The 20,997-nt window shown below is 40.7% G+C and overlaps 1 protein-coding gene across 5 annotated transcripts in view; it reads right to left on the reverse strand.

Annotated features, from left to right (window-relative positions):
• The window catches only part of LNPK (lunapark, ER junction formation factor), a 56,080-nt gene extending 42,044 nt beyond the window's left edge, over positions 1-14,036 (reverse strand). For 2 of the 5 annotated variants that reach the window (XR_010072026.1, XM_063341707.1), the window contains exons 1-5: positions 13,961-14,036; positions 10,073-10,154; positions 7,603-7,647; positions 6,198-6,385; positions 2,763-2,821 (exon numbers count right to left, since the gene is read on the reverse strand). Coding sequence is in view for 4 of the 5 variants with exons in the window: in XM_063341707.1 (XP_063197777.1) it covers positions 2,763-2,821; positions 6,198-6,385; positions 7,603-7,647; positions 10,073-10,099 (319 nt within the window). In the remaining variant the exon portion in view is untranslated. Of the gene's footprint in view, positions 1-2,762; positions 2,822-6,197; positions 6,386-7,602; positions 7,648-10,072; positions 10,155-13,915 lie in introns of all 5 variants that reach the window. The other 3 variants (XM_063341709.1, XM_063341710.1, XM_063341708.1) reach the window with 3 other exon arrangements.
• Between the last annotated feature and the right edge of the window lie 6,961 nt (positions 14,037-20,997).

The raw sequence follows: 20,997 nt of genomic DNA on the forward strand, positions 1-20,997 counted from the left end.
GTCAACGCTGGGCTTCAAATCTCAATCTCTTTCATCCTTTCAACATTTTCAGACTACAGCAAAACCTCCAGTTTCGTAAGAAAAGCTGCCAGAAGGTCATTTTACTACTAAACGTTAAGAGACTGTTACAACTAGTAGGCACAGCACCCAACCGCTCTAAAAGGCAGGGAAAGAAGAGAGGTCAAATGCATGTAGGATTTTTCTTTAAGTCAATGCTTGCAGCTTGGCACTGATGGCTCACTGTAATAAACCATCGCCTAATACAGAAGATACTCTCTTGGTAAGTCCATTTTCTACTACCTGCTTCACAGCAAGAGTTTAACAAAAAAACTTGACAACTTTTTCCCCTTCTCAGCAGTTAACTTCCTGTAAGATATAGCTATTTTTACACATTTTTCAGTTTTCAAAAGAAAAAGCTTCATAGAATGACAAGAAACAAAACCCAAATGCACCAAACTAAATAAATGTATTTAAATAAAGATACAAAAGAGTATGTAAGTATGCTATACACACTTTTTAAAGTTACTTCAGGAACACTAGTTACATGAAATTAAGGGAACACATAATTACTTGAACTTTTCCAGAATGTAGGAATCCATTTTGATAGAATAATCCACTTTATTAAATGTACAAAATACTAAAACTGGCCACGTACATATGTGAAAGTGTATGCAGTGAAAGAGTAACTACGACAATCCCTTGTTAGTTAAGACAAATAGGACATAGAACAAGACCATATTTAGCACTGGTCTGGACAACAAAAATAGACAATTCCAGGAACTGTGCATCCTCAATTTAATAAGGTACCTCCCTCCACCAAATTTTACATTCATTTTAGAACACAGCCTCTCACGTAGCCTCACACAGATTAACGGCTTGAAATGCACTGCGCTGCAGTATGGTGTCACGCAGACAAACAAATGGCACAATACAGTCAGCTGTTAAGTTACTTAAGAAACAGAAGCTGGTTTTGGTACAGAAACGCCTAGAACATCTTCAAGCATAGCCTCCCACCAAGCAATGCTATTAGTTTAAAGTGTGGGAGCTTGTTTCTGATCACTTTACCTCCCGTGTTCAACAAGAACCTCATGAAACACCTGCCCCTTCAAACATGGCCAAATGGCAATTACTGCAAAGTACTCTCAAGAAACCAATATATCTCATGTTAATTAAACCTACAGGAAAAAAAAAAAAAAGAAGAATTCATAGCAGAGAAGTCAGTACCTGAAAGATACCTTACTTATCTTCCCCACACTTTGGGACAGATCAGACTAAATCTTCCTCAACAGTTGTTTGCTTGACCAGTCTTAAAAACTGAAATCCCATAATCTCTGTACATCATCCTTCCTAGCGTTTCACTAGGAATTGTCCTCATTCAGAGCATGGTTCCCAAAACTGGTGTATGCTGGTTACCCAACATACCATACCCAGCTTTGTAGTATCAAATAATCATCTCCAGTAACTCAGTGTGTTCTATTAACTTATCCCAGAATAAAAGGCCAGCTTTGAGCCACTCAGTTGCCAGTTTGTTCTCTCAGCTATGTTTTCTCCTGCTTTACTGCTCTAATTCTTGCACTGCACATTTGTTTTCTCTTTTTACAAATACAGTACTTGTATCTTTGAGGTAAAACACTTCATTTTTACCCAGCCTATGGAACAATGCAGAAATAATTCCTTTTGTCATGTTCTAACATCTACTAAAACCCTTTATACACAGGTTCAACAAAAGCGCTGCACTCGCTTGTATGCTAAAAACAGCAATAAAGACATTTAAGCAAACTAGGAAAACATACATAATTTTTTTTCTTATCCAGCCATGAAATGCAAATATATATTCACCTTAGAAATGAATCACACTGCAGCACAGAATATATGGACAATTTTATTTCTACATAAAAATGTATGTCCTATGCCTGCATATCAAATGCAAACATTAAGTTTAAGAAAAATTCCAAAAGTGATGTTTAACTCGTAAGCTGTCACAAATTAAATACATCATGCCGTTCGGCAAGTCATAAAACACAGAGCAACGTTGAGGTTTTCCTATATTATTGCTCACATCACCATGAGATATTGTTACAGGCTGGACTACTTTCAAAGAAAGTCTTAAATGAATTCTAACTACCACAGACAAGTTCCACAGATGCTGTTTTTAAATTTTGCATTAGAATAAATCTGCACATTCTTTAACAACTTCTGATGCATATATTTGAACACCTGCATTACTTTTTGTTACATGATTCCCAATGTTCTTCCTTAGCTCTGAAAACAGCACAAAAACACCTGCTTATCCCTTTTCCACTCAGGAAGACTTAAGCATGCTTTTGAGAGCTTCATAGACAAAAACCTATCTTCACAAATAAATTACCCACTTCTGCTATAAATCTCTTCTCTTATACTTAAAGGTAACAGATTAAGACTGCTGGAATACTTTGCAAGCTGGAAGTACTAAGGGAACTACTACTATTGTTTATACTTCCTTTCCCTCGCTCCTACACTACATTTTACTCCATTCCATTTTGAACCATGCAAAGATGGGAGGAAGTTACCACATCTTGTAAGTGAAGCGAACGATTAAGCAGTTTGCTCCCCATTCCTTCAAGAACTGCGCAGTAGAAACAGTTTAGCTAATGTTACCCATTTCAGCATCAACTCTTCTTTTCCTGGAAGCCAAATTACCCAAAATATTTACATTTTTATAGCAAGCAACATTCCCAACAAGTTCCATATTCAAAAAAAAAAATACAGAAAAGAGTACTTACTATTCCTTTCCGTCCTTTTGGAAAAGAAAAAAATGAGCAGTGTTCTTATAAACCAGATTCTTTAAAACAGAAAGAAGAATTATATTAATTAAAATATATTACAGTAACCACTTCTGAAGTCATTTAGCAAACAGGATAACTAACACAGAAGACTTATCAGGTGAGATTTAACTTTGCAAATACAAATAACAGAAGTCTTCAAACAATATTTATATAGAAAACTAAAAATTAAAGTAGTATCTTGTCAACAAGACATTTACACTGACCTAAATAAAATCGTCCTGTCTATTAAAATTTAACCAGGTTCTATTATAGGTAGAAATACTAAGGAAGCAGCAGCAAGGAAGATCATCACTTGCTAAAATGTTCAGTGGGAACTTTTTAAAAATCAAGGTATGCATAGCTAGGTGAAACTTCCTTAGTCATCACTCCTTATTTGATAGATTTATGATGCATGTTATCCAAAAAACCAAGCTTACCAGTTAATGACCAAAATTAAGACCTGGGTGATTTGTGGGAAGAATTCAATACCAATGAAAACCATGAGATACAGCTATTGTACAAATGCTCTCCCGAGCAGAGTTAACTGACCCGACTCCTGGCGATTCTACAGAGCTCTGAATCCTCTCAGTTTCAGCTGACTTAACTCAAACAATGGATCAGTTTATCTGTGCTCAAGATAAAGTTAAACTGATCTATGATCATTTTACATTTGAAAGGTCTCTCTTCAATCATCAGGACTTAATATGTTTTAAAAGCTTAGAATTGCTTATAATTATTAAGTTGACACTTCTCCTGGCAAGTTACTCAGCCTAAACCAAGTGGCAGATCTCATACTTCCAAGCATCTTATCCAAAACCCTCGTAGTGCCAAGAACTATATAATAACACCTAAACGTTTCATTTAAGGAAAAAAAAAATTCTTAAAGGCTAGAAAGGTTCTCTGAATAACAGCTAGCGTAAGAAAGCAGGCAAAAGGCTATAAGATGCCAAATAGAGTTTCAACAATTCATAAGAACACCTTTTGCATTTATGTAATGGCTTCCCAGTTCAAAATGCTTTCAAGTATTAACAAGACAACCTGAGTTAAGTTAGACAAGAGAACTGGAATGCAAGAGTAACCTCCCAAGGTCAGAGAAACAGAGAAAGAAGTTTAACTCTATTCCACATTCAAAGGCGTGCTGTAATAGCTACTCTAAGAATACGGATGGCTTTGCCAGCTTACACAATGCAAGACGTGTCTCTTCATCAAGTATCAAAAGAAATTAATGTTTTACAGGGTCTGAACTGCCTCGAAGACTATGTTACACAGGCAAAAACATTATTTCTTTTTTACTGTATGCTTAATAGTCTTCTACCTAAAGCTGTATTCTAAGCTAATGGATATATGGTAGGACTTCATGAAATAAAAAACATTTCCCCTTTAAGAGCTTCGAGGTGAAGTTTAATAGTAGACCATTTCAGACCAACGTTACAAAATAAAAACATATTTCTCTGAAAATCAGAACACACAAGATGGAACAGAACCTAATTCAAATGAAAGTCATTTCAAGAAGAGCATCCTTTTAATGTGCTAATATATTTCTTCAACTTCTCAGATATTTCAATATACATTTAAAATTAATGATGCTGTATATTCCTACAACCTAACTCACTCTGTCCAGCATCAGTAACTTGCTGAGACCCTGAGGGAATGACCTAAGGCATAAATAAGTTGGTGACTGACTGCATGCTGGACAAGACAGACATATTCCAGTCTGATTAGGGCTGAAAAATCTCTAGAGCTATTACTGGGTGGCACCAGGCATTCAGCATGGAGTCACCTCTTGACCGAGAATGAAGACAAGCTGGCAGTTACTTGCCATTCATATCTGCCAAGAAAAGCTGAAGGGGAATAGCTTAAGAGAAAAATCAGATAAACAGTTGCAAGTCGTAAGAGAACAGTCTAATTCTAAACATGAGTAAGCCAATATCCAATTCAGAATTTTATAGAAACCCAACATTCAAAAAAAACACCCAAGTATTGAAGGACAAAAACTAGAAAATAAAAACCCAATATGAAAATCCACACCACAACAGTAGAAGCCACCACCTTCAAGTAATAAAAGTTTTCATTTCTACACTAATCCTAAAATACTTAAGTGAAGGGAGGCTGGCAATACTACTTCTACAAACCTTCCCTGTTAACATGAGCAAGCCTCACATGCTAACAACAAAGACTTTCAAGTCCTTGTCCTTAAGAACAAAATCAATTCATATTGCTGCCAAAGATTAATTTGAGCTTTAATTTCTATATTAATCCTTATAGTCAAGATATTGCTGCCCATGTATCTTCTCCACAGGATCCCATAACAGCAGCATATTAGTACGTCATAGTGCTATGCACATTGTACAAAAAGCATCTTCATGTTGGGTTTTTTGCATATTATGTTATGCTGACCCACACTAATCAAACCTGCAAAGCCTTAAATATTTACATTTGACTTTGCCTTTCAAGTCTAAAGCTACGGCACTGACAACTTCATGTTTTCATACAAAGATGCTGTACGAATATGGACAGTATTTAGGATCTTCATTTCAGGCAGTTTGTAAATACACTATGCTCCCCATCAGCAGGAAAGATGTTCAGTAGGCCACTTCTCCTCCTTGATGGTCTGGGGGAAGGGGAGGCAGGGAAGCCGCTGTTTAGTGAGGTGGGGGCCCATTTTGTTATTTTTAGAAAAATAGTCGTCTTAGAAATCAAAAGCCACTCGTGAGGATGAGGAGCCAATCAGCTCAGTGGAACAAAAAAGTAGACAATACTTCCTCCTATTCATATCCAATGATTTTAGGATATTTTCTGGTTGAAGAAAACAATCAATTACTTTCCAGAAAAACAGCTAATCATGTAAAACTAGTCCTCAACATATTTAGGTTGGTGACCTTTCAAGTCAATTCTGTGTTAACAGTCACCTAGTATGTAAAAGTAAGTTTCTCCATTCATTCTGTATTTTTTACACAATTTTATACACTGCATTTTACATGCAGGTGACAAACTCTAGGTCACTTTGATGACACAGTGATACTCTTCCAAACAGAAGTAGAAATAAAACCCCAGATAACATTCTTCTACTTATATTACACTACTTCACAGGTGTTCAGATCCAGGTGTGTCTCTAGCCCTGGTATAATTTTGATAATTCAAGTAACTTTAGATGCTAACATCTTTTTATAGTAAGACTTAGTTCTACACTAAACCCAGACCCATGAGACACATTTCCTTCAATGAAAGTGTCTGCCCAACAACTTGGATTTATTTTAAAAGAAAAAAATTCAGCAAGTTATGACAACTCAAGGATTGTCAAAAGCAAACCCACACCCCTGCTGTGATGTATTTTCCATCTCCTTTTATCAAAGGGAGATCAGTTTAAAAAAAAAAAAAGGTATATTTACTTACATCAATGGAAACGCAAAAAATGGAAGTGTCATAATCAACCTTGCTGTCCATTCATCAGGAAGACACCACAAATATACGATTAAGCAGGTGATAAGGTAAAGGAGTGAAGAGTAGAGAAGCAGCCTTCCAACCCATAGTTTCTGTAGCCTCTGATTTTTTTCTCTAAATTCTTCTAATGTCTGTATTTCCTGTAAATAAACAGGGTTCAACCTTATTAGTGAAATTAAGTTGGTGGTTTTACTAAGCTGCCTTTAAGTGCTTGCTAAAATTAGCCCTATCAATTTGATACTTGATTAAAAAAAAAGTCAAGCAGCTTTTTGATAAATGACAATATTTGCCCAAAGATAGCTTTCACAGCATAAATACATAACACTATTAAGGTTATGATATGGGCCACTTGCACTGTATTAGCAGTAACACATCGCTATTGGGAAGAAATATTACAGATCAGCACTTTTTCCTATTTGTAATGCGTTGGTATATTTGGAACAAGTGGAAAACGCTAATATGTTATGAATGGCAGTCTTTATGATCACATAAATCCCTACCAACCATACTTCGCATCCCAAAACTTTAATCAGGCACCTGTAAAATTTCAAATGCTTCTAATACTTTTCTACTAACATGGGAAATTGCTGAAAAGTCTCCATCATTTCACATGTTTTCATTTCAGTATTTTCCTCACATTAAGAGTGAAATCCTGAACATTCGAATGATGATTTTGGCATATTAATAAGTGATTAAGCAATGCCCTACTATGTTACCATTTTGACTGCACTTCAAGTGATAACAGGAGTACTCACACTTTCATTAAAAGGAAAACAAAAAATATCAGCAGCATATTTCAAAACAGTTAATTTCCCCATAGAGTACAGACATCTGTCACAAATTCTGGCTAAAAAAAAAAATCAGAATTGATTACTGAACCATCTATTCAGTTATTCTGCCCCTGACCCTACTTACAACCACTACAGTTACAATTCTTACACTTAAAACCACACATTGAAGCTTTTCTAATGAGCCTGATGAATGGAACCTTGCATTAGTGACATTTACCATTACATGGGAGTTTAACCATTAGTTACAATTATATTGTGTAATCAAGCCAACTTCACATTCAATCCCATTTCAGGCTCTCCAAATAAATATTTAAACTGTAGTTTCTTACTATCTATTATACGGATGTTGTTTTTTTTTTAAAATGACTAATAGTAAGGGGAAAAAAGGTAGCAGTGCATCTCATCTGAAACTCAGAATCTCTAGTATATTCAACTGGAATAATTATCAAAATAATTTAGAATTCCATGACAGTATTTTACCTAATGTAAAAGAAAAACATGGCCAGCAAAAAGGATGCATCTTTCAAACCTAAAACGAAACAAAACACCAAAGAGCAAATACATACCTTGTCAATTTTTTCTAATACTTCTACAGTGGAAGGCTTTGCCTGCTTACAAAGGAAAGAACAAAGATGTTAATCTGACTAAAAAAAAAGTCGGTATTTTGAGGACGTTAACATTTACAGTGCATTAACAGTTTTCTAACAAGACGACTTATTCATATGCTTCATATGCCTTCTACAACAAAATAACCAGTTTGGTTGATGAGGGGCGAGCGGTGGACGTTTTATAGCTGAATTTCTCCAAGTCTTTCGACACAGTTCTGCATAGCGCCCTCCTAGAGAAACTGATGCGTTATGGTCTAGACAAGTGGTCTGTGCGGTGGGTGGGGAACTGGCTGACGGCTGCACCCGGAGGGTGGTGGTAAATAGCTCCTTCTCAAACTGGCAACCTGTCACAAGTGGGGTCCCCCAGGGATCGATACTGGGCCCAACGTTGTTTAAGATCTTCATAACTGATCTGCGTACCCTGACAAAGCTTGCTGATGACACCAAACCAAGCGGGGAAGTGGACAGTTCAGAAGGCAGAGACACCCTGCAAGAAGAGCTGGATAGGCTGGAAGAGTAGGCTAGCAAGAACCTTATGAAGTTCGACAAGGACAAGTGTAAGGTCTTGCAGCTGGGAAAACATAACCCAGGAGTGAAGCACAGGCTGGGATCTACCTGGCTGGGGAACAGCTCTGTGGAAAGGGACCTGGGTGGTCCTGGTGGACAACAAGCTCAATATGAACAGTGTGCTGCAGCAGCTAAGAAAGCCAACAGGGTGGTGGGCTGCATCAACAAGGATGCCACCAGCAGAGACAAAGAAGTCATTATCCCACTCCACTCAGCACTTGTGAGGCCACACCTGGAATACTGCATTCAGTTTTGGTCCCTGCTATACAAAAAGAGATGCGGACAGGCTGGAGAGGGTCCAGAAGGGACACGTAGACGGTCAAAGGACTGAAGGAAAGGCTGAGAGAACTGGGTTTGTTCAGCTTTGACAAAGGCTTAGGGGAGACCTTATCACCACATTCCATTATTTAAAGGGTGGCCACAAAGACAATGGAGATCCCCTTTTCACAAGGAGTCACATGGAGAAGATATGGGCTAATGGGTACCAGTTATTCCTGGGGAGATTCCGATTGGAGGCAGGAGGAAAACTGTTCACAGTGAGAACAATCAGCCATTGGAATAATCTCCCCAGGGAAGTGGTGGAGTCCCCAACAGTGGACACTGTTAAGATTCAGCTGGACAGGGTGCTGGGCCATCTTGTCTAAGCCGTGCTTTTGCCAAGAAAGGTTGGACCAGATGATCTTTGAGGTCCCTTCTACGATAACAGATTAATGTATTGTCCATTTTACATACAGGTAAGAATTTTTCCTACTTTAATAGTGGCAAACAGAAAGCACTGTAATGAACCACTGTTTTACAGTTGGTATTACTATTAACTGAAGGCTCCTCTCCTACACCACAAAAGATGAAAACCTATAATGCATGTACAGCAATAATGGGTGTGTGAGTGGGAAGTAAAACAAGAAGAACTGATGAGTGGAGGGAATTGGCAAAACAGAGAGAATATATACAGGAAGCCCTAACCTGAAAACTTAAGCTTTGTATTACTGTTCATTCCACACAAAGACTCATGCTCTAAATAAATTATAAGCAACTGCAAATAAGTGTTAGCATCTCCAGTAAAATTCCCCTTAGGAGCAACCTGGAATCCACCTTTTAGGAATCCTTCCTAATTCCTAAGAAGTATAAAGCCACTATCTTGCCCCACCCTTCAGGCCACAAATTCAAAAACTATAGCCCACACTATATCCCCATGAAAGCAAGTTTCTTTCTGTTACACAAAACTGACATTTCACCTAAACTTTCGCCTTCAAAGGAGTTTTGTGTGGGAGGCTCAGAAATCAATTGATAATATGCAAAGGCAAACTCAAACAATTCACACCTGCCAGGAGAGTAGCCAAAAGCCTCATGCCTCTTCCTCATAAACTCAGTACACCATTCATTAACACAAAACCCAGTAAAAACTGTTAAGAAGAAAGATTTGTATAGATGTAAGTCGCTACCAGAATATTTGTTGAAACAGACATAGAATGATATTCTGAATGTATCCATTTTCACCTAAAATAGCCACCAATCTTTCAAATCACAAATGCTGCTCTACCTATCCTGATGAAGCACCACAGAACCATTTAGATTTACAGAAAGAGTTAAAACTGTATTTTTATAAGTTAACCAAACCACTGCCAGGCCTGGTACTGCAAAGGAAATAAAGGACAGCTGCACAGTTTCACAGTTTAGGGATTTGGGAATTTTTGGTCATTATGTCTCACTACTGGACTTTTAAGTGGCATATTAATGGGAAAAGTCTAGCACTAACATTCAACCAGCATTAACAGTCAACCAATAGGCATTAAGAAACATGTCCTGCATAACCCCATCTTCTAGACTAAAGATTAGTATATTGCTACACAATTTTACTTACCCTCCATCTTGAAATTAATCCACCCATCTTCTATCGTGGGCAAATGTTGACAGAGCTATCAATCTTCTACAAGAATTCACAGCTAGAAGTGAAGCATTAAGCACTTAGGAGCAATCTAACAGCATAATTCAAGATTCACAAGTTTATTCCAATATCTAAAGGAATAAAGATATCACATAAAGACATTGTCTAGTTATCTACCTACACATTATTTTAAAATGCAGTCTTCTGTTTCATAGGCCATTCTTTTAAGTTAGTTGATCAGCCTTGATGTGGCCAAATTTATTTTTACTTTGGAAATATTTAACCAGAGGGGAGTCCTCAAAAACAGAGGCAAAAAATAACTGCTAAAAAAAGCCACCAAAATCCACCAGCAGAAAAACAATTTTAAAATCTTATTATTAGGCAGGATTATTTAAGAAACTAATTTCCATCTGCCTAACTCTCAGTGTTCCTTTTCAGCTGTCACTCCAGGTATCCAGCATTAATATCTTACTATTTATGAGAAAATTCCTCTCCAATAAATCCACTTCCTTCTCAAGCTCTCATCAACAAGAACACATCAGGTAGCACTACTGTTATTCCTTTGTACAATCAGTTTTAAGTTCAAATAATCAGTTTCAAAGAGATTTCACTTGCTGTAGGAAAGCACGACATTGGTAGGTGCTCCCTGCGCACAGCGCAATCACAGACACATCAAATGGCCCTAAAGCAATTCCAAAGGTGCAAAAGCAGCTCACCCTACGTAAACCTGGAACTTGTGAACAGCACTAATTTGATGATCTGGGTCTAGGTTCCTGAAACAAAAACGTAGCAACTTTCCATTGGCAGGTAGTTGGAATCAATTGACTTTGAACCTCAGGATGGCAGAATTTCTCTCCAGCCACTTAATTCGCAAGTTTTCCCCCAGCAAATGAAAGAGTGATCAGTTTGTAGCACTCCCAACAGTAAAATAATACTCAATCCCAACTAGTGCTCAAACCATTTTAACTCTGGAATTAAACTGAGACTTATTAAAACAAAGCACTGATCCAGTTAGGCAGAAATGTGATTATCTTATTTATTAAGTTACCTTTGGCCAAAAATTGAAAGATAAACAAACTTAATCTCAACTCAAATTTGTTCCCAAATTGTCTGAGACTGTCAGAACAAACTAATATAATACAGGATGCACACTGCTCACTAGCACAAGCGCTACTGTAGTATGGTAACTTCTTCACCTTCTAAGAAAGCCAAGGACTTCAGAATCCAGAACTACAGGCCCTATGATTTCAAAACCCGATCCCTTAAAGGCAAGGAAATCTGTATTTGAAACGCTACCAAAATGAAGCTAGAACTGGTGGACAAATTAGCTCTGCTGCCAAATTACTAACACAAAGAGGGGAGCTACAGAAAAAACACAGTTACCCCTTGGACTCTTGAGTAAATTCCCAAATTAATCACTACTATAGCAATTCACCTCAGGAAAACAGCAGCAATATTTTTATTTTTCACCCACACAATATTACTGTTCTCTAACACAGTTTTTGCATGACAACTATTGCAGTAGGTCTGAGCAGGCACTTTCTTCTCGAACATTTCTATAGAGACAAACAGTATTTTTCTTGCAAAACAATATGAAAGCTACCTCAAATAGCCCATCAAGAAGTTTGTAAACTTAGCACAAGGCTCCCAAAACTATTTTGGTTCCCGAGCATTGCCCCTGCTGTTAGGCGAAACAGTAGTTCTCGGTTCCAGACGTGCAGAGACACAGAGATACTCATGGGGCCTTTTTGCATGCTGTTTTCCTTTAGGCCACAGTTTCAGAACCTCTCCAGCAAAAGTGACAGAGGATCTTTTGGGCATAGGTTATCTGTGAGCCATTGGTGACACTGACCTTTGTCAAAACATCTGGCAAATGCCTGGAAGGGGAACAGGTTTGGCAAGTGTCACCGTGCGCATAATTTTACACGAACTATGATGGTGACAGGCTTTACGTATGCTGCTGGGTAAGTCAGTAATGCCACCAAAACCCTTCCCCAAAGAGGTATTAAGGGATTAGCAACACTAGACTCACATTTACAGTTTAGTCACCAAGTCCTTAGTTAGGAGATGAAGAATTTTCTATGGCTTCTATGGAATGCCTTGGATGTTTTTCTTCCTACTTTCCTTCTCTTCTTTTTGACATGACAACACAAATTGTCTTCAACCACTTCAAACTCTCCCTGCTCCTCCTCACCTGCCACTCCACATATCCACCACTAATATCCTACTGCTCATGGCAAGAGTCCTCCTTGCTTCCCATGCTCTAACCATCAAATTCTTGCACAGCACTTTTTCCTTCTGAAGGCTGCATTTCTTTAGCACAGAGCTGTCCTTTCCACTCACTGAGCACTGCTGCAATTGGACTTATTTCCACAAATATTATCACTGATTTAATATACAAGTAAGATAGCTGCAACATTTGCCATCCCTAGGCTTAAAATAGACAACAGAGGCATTAAAAAACATTTAATGTAGAAGCTTAAGAAAACACTATTACTTTTTATTTTTTTGAGAGTCGGGTAATAAAATTGGAATTTCCCGACAGCATCTCCTCTACCCCAAAAATATGCAATTTAATTAGTAAAAAGCAAAGCAGAAGTGCCACAGCAGAAAAAGTTTCTCTTTTGAAAAAGTGATGAATCATGCACAATTACAGAAGTCATACACCAACCTACTCATCCAGATGGTAAAAAGTCTGATTATCTCATTACACTTTTATCAAGTCAGTCTCAAATTTCTTCAAGCATGTTGTTGATGTTTTAAGATTAAAAGCTTCCAAAAAAAAAAAATCAAAGTCTCCAAAATGAATTTTAATAACCGGCATGCTGAAATTCAAGACTGAATATTGCCAAGTCATATTAAAAGAAAAAAGGAAGTTAGAGACTTGAAATCAAGACTTTGCATACAGACATATAGACCTTTCCCCTGAAAGCAGGGGAAATGCTCTTTAAATTAGGTATTTTGTGAACTTAGTGACTTCATTTTATGAAAATAGTTTATTTACCATCACAAAGAACACAAGCTCTCCCTTTCAAAACGAGTCTCCAGTTCTGCTCACTAAGCTCCCAGCCAAAATTCACATTCTCCCACAATCTACTGACTTCAGAAACTTCCACAGTGATCATAAAAAGTTTCTCCAGCTGTGGACAAGGAGACAAGCAAGGCAGAACCCGGAGCATCACCCACCACCTACTGCTGGCCTGCCCTAGCACCCTTCAACTACAACGGAAGACCGAATTTTGTCCATTTTAAACTTCATTTTCAGCTGTCTCTGCTTAGAAGCATCCTAGGGAGGTCCTATGCTTTGTAAAGCCTTAATTAAAAAGGCAAAGTAGCTCCCACAGGGTGACTCGGGCGCGACGGGGCAAGGAGGCGGTGGGCCAGGCGCTTTTTTTTTTTTTTTTTTTGAAGCCGAGCCTTAGCCTTGTTTTGGAGCCTGCGAGCACGGCCGCCAGCGGCCCGGTGAGCCAGCCCGAGGGAGGACGGCGGCAGAGGTCAGCTCCGGCTGCCGGTGCCCGCCATCCCGGCCAGCCGGGGCAACACCAGCGCTCCGCCGCCCCCACGGCTCCCGGGCGGGCGAAAAAGGCGCCCGCCGCCCCCTCCGGCCACGCGCTGCCTGCCCCTTCCCAGACTGCGCCCCGGCCCGCCGCCCCGCTTCCCCGCCAGCGGCGAGGCGGGGGAGGGCGGGAGCACCCGCCGCCCGCCCTGCTCCGCCTCGGCCCCTCCGCACCGCCGGGGGACGCGAGGCCCGAGGCTGGTCACGGACATCGCCAGGCGCCCTTCTCCCGCCGCCACGCCCACGGCGGAGCCAGTCCTTACCGCCGAGTCACTCGGGGCTCGCCGCTCCTCCCCGCCACCACGTACCTGCCGCAGGCCGGGCCGCGCATCCTGCCGCCGCCGCCCGCCGAAGGAGGGGCCCGGCTGCCGGGGCGGCGCTCCCATCAGGCACCGCGCGGCCCCCGGCAACCAATCAGCGCCTGGCTGCCGCGGGGCGCGCTGGAACGGGGGAGGGGCCGCGCCGTTGTGGGAAGCTGCGGCCGGCGGTGGCCACGGGTGGCCGGGGACGCGGTGGGCGAGCGAGCGCGGTGCCTCCGCGGCCCCGGCGCGCACAGGCGGTGGCACGGTACCCCGGGGACCGTGTCCAGCCCGGCCGAGTCGAAGCGGATGGGTGTCGGAGGCCGCTACCGCTGTCGCACCGCCACGGCGGGGCTGGGGAGGCCGAGCCCGTCCTCCTGCGGCTCTCTCTGATACTTATTTACAGGAAAAAGAGTGTTTTAACACAAAAACCGAGGAACACGAGGGTCAGGCTGTCGTGTGAGGGTTTGCAGCAGCCTCCTGGCTGAGGACGATCAGTCGCTGCCGATGAAGCAGGTGCTGACAGAGGCTGTGGTGGGTGCGTGTTCGCAGGCACTGGGCTCCCCGCAGGGCCACAGGAGAAGACCCCTCAGTGCCCCCTTCATTCCAGTAGGCAACCGTTTTTGGAGAGAAGCAGCGCTCTCTATTTCTTCAATTTACATTGCTGCAGTAACAGTGCCCTCTCTCCTGGTGCTCTGCTTTATCAGTTCTTTTATGTGGTGTCCTTTCTTGGCTGACAGCTGTCATCGCCTGTCCCATGCCGAGAGGACTGAGGAACAGACAATACTTACTCTGCACCGTCTTTCTCACAAGGTCTTCAGTGCCCTACTCAGAAGTTTTGCCACTGCGGCTACACAAGCGGGAGCACGTGCACAGACGTGGAAGAAAGTCCTTCAGAGTGCCCTGAAGTGGAAATTCACATGCAGAAGCTGTATAGCTTCAGCTGACCCTGCATTGTTGAACTTGTATGTAACAACGCATCGTAATACAGCCTATAAATGCTGGGGGGGGTTTCCAATTGTGGTGGGTTGACACAGCCTCTTGCTTACTCCCCTCAGCGGGATGGTGGGGAGAATAAGGAGAGTTAAAGTAAAAAATACTTACGGGTTGGGTTAAAAGAGAGTTTAGCAGGTAGGTGAAGGAAAGAAAAAAAGTTTATGCAAGGGAAAAAACACACCACCTCCCACAAGAAGACTGATGCCCAGCCAGCATCTGAGAAATTGTCGACCCTGGAAGGCACCACCCTGCAACCTTCTTATTCTGTTGCCCCAGTTTCATTGCTGTGTATGCTGTTATATGGTATGGAACATCCCTTTGGCCAATTCAGATCCCCTGTCCTGGCTGTTTCTCCTCCCAACCTCCTGCCCGCACCCCAGGGAGCATAGCATGAAAAAGAGAAAGCCTCAAAACCGTGGAAGTACTGTTCAGCAATGGCCAAAACACTGCTGTGTTACCAGTGCTGGTTTAGTCGCAAAATCCAAAACACAGCAGCATACAGTCTGCCATGAAGAAAGTGAACTTAATTCCAGCCAGACTCAGTACACCAATTTCAAAAGTAATTTAAATCCAAACAGAGTAGGCAAGGCCCTTAGGCTAGGGGAGGACAAACAAAATATCCCACCACCTTTTCAGGCGACACAATCAGCTTCAAGCTTTAAGTTGTTGTCATGGTTTAGGCCGAATTGGCCAATGCTGAGATGACAAATGCTCTCCCCCTCCTCCCGCTCCGAGGAGAGGAGGAGGAGAGATAAAGAGATTTATGAGTTTAGAAGGAACTAAACTACTTCAATGAAAAACTATTAATAAAATAAAAAGGAAATAATGCAATAGGTACAATAAATACAAAACCAGATCAAGCTCCCAGGATGATGTCACCAGCAGGCACTGGGGAAGTCCCAGACTGGACTCAGCGATGGGTGGGAACTGTATTCCAGATCTGGAGTGAGGAACACACGGATCGAGATCAAAGGCAGACGAACAGACAGAGTCCTCCTTGGAGGCTGGCCATTGAAGAAAGAGGGCTGACCCTCTGATCCCTCAGCTTTTATACGGAGCGTGATGCCGATGAGATGGAATACCCCATTGGTCAGTTTTGGGTCACTCATCCTGTCCACTCCTCCCCGCAGGTGGGACCCCTCTACGCTCTCCTGCTTCTGACTCTCCAACGAGGCAAATAACGAAATTAGCTGACCTTGGTTGTCATAGCAATAAGTATAAGCAAGAGCCTCTCTGCATACCAGTCCTTGGTATTAAACATTGGTCTTACTCTGATAACAGTTTCTGCACAATATGGTGTTAATTTCAGGGAGCCAGAAGCGGCTTTGCTAAGGAGTAAAATTACTGAACAGATAGTTGGTTCTGTTCTACCCCAAACCAGGGCAGTAGTAGAGCTGCTGAGTCTGATCAGCTGCCAGGCATTCTTAGTTTTGACACTGGGAAATTAGTCCTTTTAGTTTCTGCCAGTGATCAGAATGAATCTTGCTGCTCTACAGTATTAGCTAGTTACAGTATCAGCTAAGGAACAACTTTAGCTATGAAACATGGTTTAGCCTGGGCTTCAAGTAAGTTCATTCAAAGCAAAATATCAGCAGTCAATGCAGAGCCACTGACTATACTAGAAATGCTCTAGAAATGCGATTACAGAGGTCACCTACATCTACAGCATTATTCTTGTCATTGAGACCTAGACTGTTCCTTCTTTTCCAAGAGGAAAAAGACTCGGTGAGTGAGCCTCTCCTCTGCTTGTGATTGCAAATCCTTGTAGCCATGACTGTCCCTCTGCTGAGAGGATGTCATCCTTTTTGGTTTCAGATGAAATACAGCTGTAGTCCACTCCTGGTATTTAAGTGTACTAACAGCTTTTTCCATAGACAAGCACAGTATCTACTTAAAATAAATCCAGATAGTAATGACAACATATTCAAAGGCTTTTTGAAATGCTGCAGCCAGTACTGGCATCTCCAAGAAGCTTCTCCCCTGTCTTTTTCCAGAACTGTCATAAACATTTTCAAGTTGACGCAGAATCAAGCCCCCAATTCGGGGCTGAAGCGGAATTGTGAGGGAGATCTCAGACTCTACTTGGGTCCTTGGGCCCTGTTGTAGAACTGATTTTCATGCAGGCCTCCTCCATGAAGTTCTCATCACCGCTATACAATTATGAGTCTATCTAACTGGTACTTTTAAAAAAGCGTTGTTAGCTACCATTATTGAACTTTACATGCAGATAAGTCTCTCAGCTATGAGAGGTTATGTGACGGCATGCAGACACCTGTTTGCTTCAAAGCCAAGATCTACCTAAAAGAAGAAACGATGCCCATGTAGCTGGTGAGGATAATAAAACTGAGTATAAAACCATAACTTTGAATCAGTCAGCTTAAAATTTTCATTCATCTGGTTCAAAACTGCCCCCTACAGAGTATTTAAAAGTCTAAATAAATTCCCTTCAAAATCCTTCATTATCCATGGGATTTATGTTTAACCTGATTCTACATAACCACTCTAACAGCAGAGTACATCTCCAGAATTTTCCCCAGCATCGTAGATAGCATTTAGCATTTTCGGTCCCCCTTTATGCAGAACACTGAACAATCAGTAATAAACTTCTTTTGAAATGTTTTGGTCTCACACCCTAAGACTTTTTTGCCTTTGAGTTTTCCCTTGGTAACATTAGTAACACTTGTATATGTTAGCAATATGTTAGCCTAGTAGTCCAATTTATTTTTCTAAAGAAGTATACGGGTGTAGATATCCTTAGGAAAATGCTATCTGGTTAAGAGAAGCTTACTGTTGCTAATTTGTATTTACTTGAGGTTTTTAATTTAGGCTTCCAATGTATATTCAGCATCCTCTCAAAGCAGTCCCTTTCGAACTTCCCTGGCTAGGGGGGGCATGTAGTTTAACTCATATAGTTAATGGGAATTTTAGATGTCAAAACAGAACCATTGTTTACGTTGCACATGGAGATGGGATTGCAGCATATGAGGGTTCGTAGATAGCTTGAAGATGACGAACTCCACTACCCATACCACTATTGACTATGTCCTGTGTGTGCCCCCCTCTCACCAGTTTTCTTCAGTGCAGTTAGTCAATGAAAGAGCAGTCTTGAATTAGTTGCTGCTGTACGCTGCATTGCTCAGACCAGAGCTGGGGAACTGTGCCCCTGTGAAAGGAGAAGCCGCTGCCCGAGCACTGACGCACCACGCAAGGAATCGCACACACACCACCCGAGTCTTTCAGTGCTTGGACCAGAGTCCCTTCGCAGTGGGCGACCCCAGTGAGACGATGGGTGCCCCTTTTGACTCCACACACACACTGTTGAACAAAGAAATCCCTGGGCAGTCACACTCTTGCAATCTATACGGCTGCCCCTCATGCGCTTTTACCCCTTCGCACGTCTTTTAGTCCAGTGATGACTTTTGGTGTGGGGTCTTCTAACCATTTATTGGGTTCTTTTTTCTGTGAATTCTTTTGGATTCTTTTTCTGTGTCCAGACAGGCAGGCAGGCTGTTGACTGCTCTTGTCTTGTTGATTCGCCGTCTCCGCTGATGGCTGTAGCCTCCTTACCTTCTGGTTTTACGCTGCTCGTGCACCTGCGTTCGCTGGCAGAACATGTGAAACTGAAAAGTCCCAGACTTAGGGAAAAACACTACCAAAACATCAGTGCGTTATCGACATTTTTCTCATACTCAAGACTAAACACAGTACTGTACCAGTTGCTAGGAAAATTACTAAGAAAATTAACTCTGTTACAGCCTAAATCTAGCCACTCATGGTAAGTAAAGCTAGGCAAACAGCATGAATCACACCATATTATAAACCTAAGTAATTTATTCTAATTAAAGCTTACTTATTTATGCTAAACAATTAATTTCTCTCAACAGCCCCCGTTCTCTGTCTCGGGTAGCCGTTCTGTGCTCGTTGCTGTACGCCACAGGGGATTCCTCAAGAGGACAGCTTTGCTTCAGGCCACTTGCTCGCACTAAGCCAAAACTGAATCGAGCCAACAGTGGATTGTGTTTCTCGGGGCCTGGACTCTGTTTCTTCTGCATTCGGAACACAATGAGTGCACGCTAGCATTTCATAAGCGACAAACACATAGTAATTAACACACGTTTGTGAATGTCCTGTATAATTCAGCTTTGGTGCAAAAAAAAAAACAGTTAATAATATATTTGATAAAGCAATATAGGAAGGTGTTATTTTTTACCAATACAGGAAAATACATATGTAACTAGTAACTTCCTCATGTGGGCATGTCTGTAGTAAAAGTTACATCAAACCTGCACTTTACTCTTAGCTGACATGACTGATTGGGATGGCTCCAGACTATTTTCTTGGTTTTTTGCAAGTGTCAGTTAGGACTGGGACTAGGAAAAGATCTACAGAAAAATTTTCAGATCGCAATGGACTGTCAGAGCCCTTGTAGAGAGAACTGGTCAGCTAGAAAGACTTGAGGCCTGAAGCCACGAGGCAGATATAAATCGGAAGCTGCAAGAAAGGCTTAAAAATGGATTAACCAAATAAATGGTGGTTTATTCATGACATTTTAATTGTTTCAGAGCATACAAAAAAGGTGGTGCTCCCCAGGTGGGATGGCTTCAGTGCTCTGTTTTGGCATGATGTGCTTTAGAAATGCGCTCTGCAACAGCATCACTGAGGAAGATATCATAGCTTTGATTTCATTTTTTGTATGTTATAGTATATGCTTCTTTTTATGTTCTGATCCAGCTGTAATATTTGCAGTGTCAGATGTCTGTATTCTTGCAGTTGACAATGCCCTGAGCTTTTTGGTATTTTATCATGTAGTGTATTTCAATGCTACAGCACTTTCGTGAAGTCTTTTGCATCTGAGTCTTCCTGACAAACTGTTCCCTCAAAAAGAAATATATAATCCATCAGGTTAAAAGATACCTTTTAACAGTTGCATACAATCATCAGAAAAAGCCAACATCAAGTTTTCCGTTCAATGAATTATTCTTGTGATTAAGACCTTTGCTTTTGATTAATAATAATTGTTATTATTACTAATACTATTATTGCTACTACTTACTGTTACTTGCTATTGCTGTTGCCATCAATATCACTGTCATTGTTGCTGTTACTAATATTATTGCAATATTACTATTACTGTTATTATTATTACAATTGTTATTATTACTATTGCTATTTATATTATTGTTCTGTAGCAAAAATGTAACCATTTAAAATCTTTAAATAAAATTAAAAAAAAATCTCTGTGTCTTAAACCTCTTGGTTGATACCCTATAGTGTGAACTTTTCCGTACTTAAAAGACCCTCAAGTTTAAAGTGCGAATGGCAGTCTCGTTTTCATTTGAGTACTGTAAATCTCCTACGGTATGTTTAGGAACGTGGTTAAATTTTGGTTTATTTTTGTGGCACAATGAATCAGGAAAGTGATTTCTCATAAAGCGCTGAAATGCATGTGTTTATTCCGTCATTAAGATCTCATGAACAAACAGAAGAAGCCTAGTGTGAAATCGTCCCATGAGAAGCAGAAAGATGGTTTTGCCTCTATTCCAGATAAGTTATGCTTCAAATCATGGATGAAGTTTTAGAAGCAGTTATTATACACATATAAGTACATTCCCTTCCCTGATGGGCATGACTTCAGGCTTCTGACTCTTTAATGGTTATAATGAGTAATATATGTTTATAGTTAGAAAAATGACTGTATAAACAATAACTCAATGTTCTGTAAAAAACCATACTACATCAATTTTCCCTAGTCTCCAAATGAAAGCATGATTATTCTCCCTGAAAGTACTTGAGCTGTACTAATACCTAAGCCAGCTATATTATTTTTGCTTCCTGGAGCAGTTTGCTCTTTAAACAAATTAGGGTTCTGATTCAACAGGATTCCTTCTCTTTAATAAACACATAAGTACATCCTTAAGTTTTATTAACATCTATTTCCTTGAAGCTAAATAAAATAAAGAATGCTTTCCAATGGCCTTTTTAATATGGTTGTGCCTACTGGGCAAAGTGGGAACTAACCCAAGAAAACGAGGGCCAAATTACGAACTAAT

Source organism: Chroicocephalus ridibundus, chromosome 7 (assembly GCF_963924245.1).
Source record: "Chroicocephalus ridibundus chromosome 7, bChrRid1.1, whole genome shotgun sequence".
Classification (NCBI taxonomy): domain Eukaryota; kingdom Metazoa; phylum Chordata; class Aves; order Charadriiformes; family Laridae; genus Chroicocephalus; species Chroicocephalus ridibundus.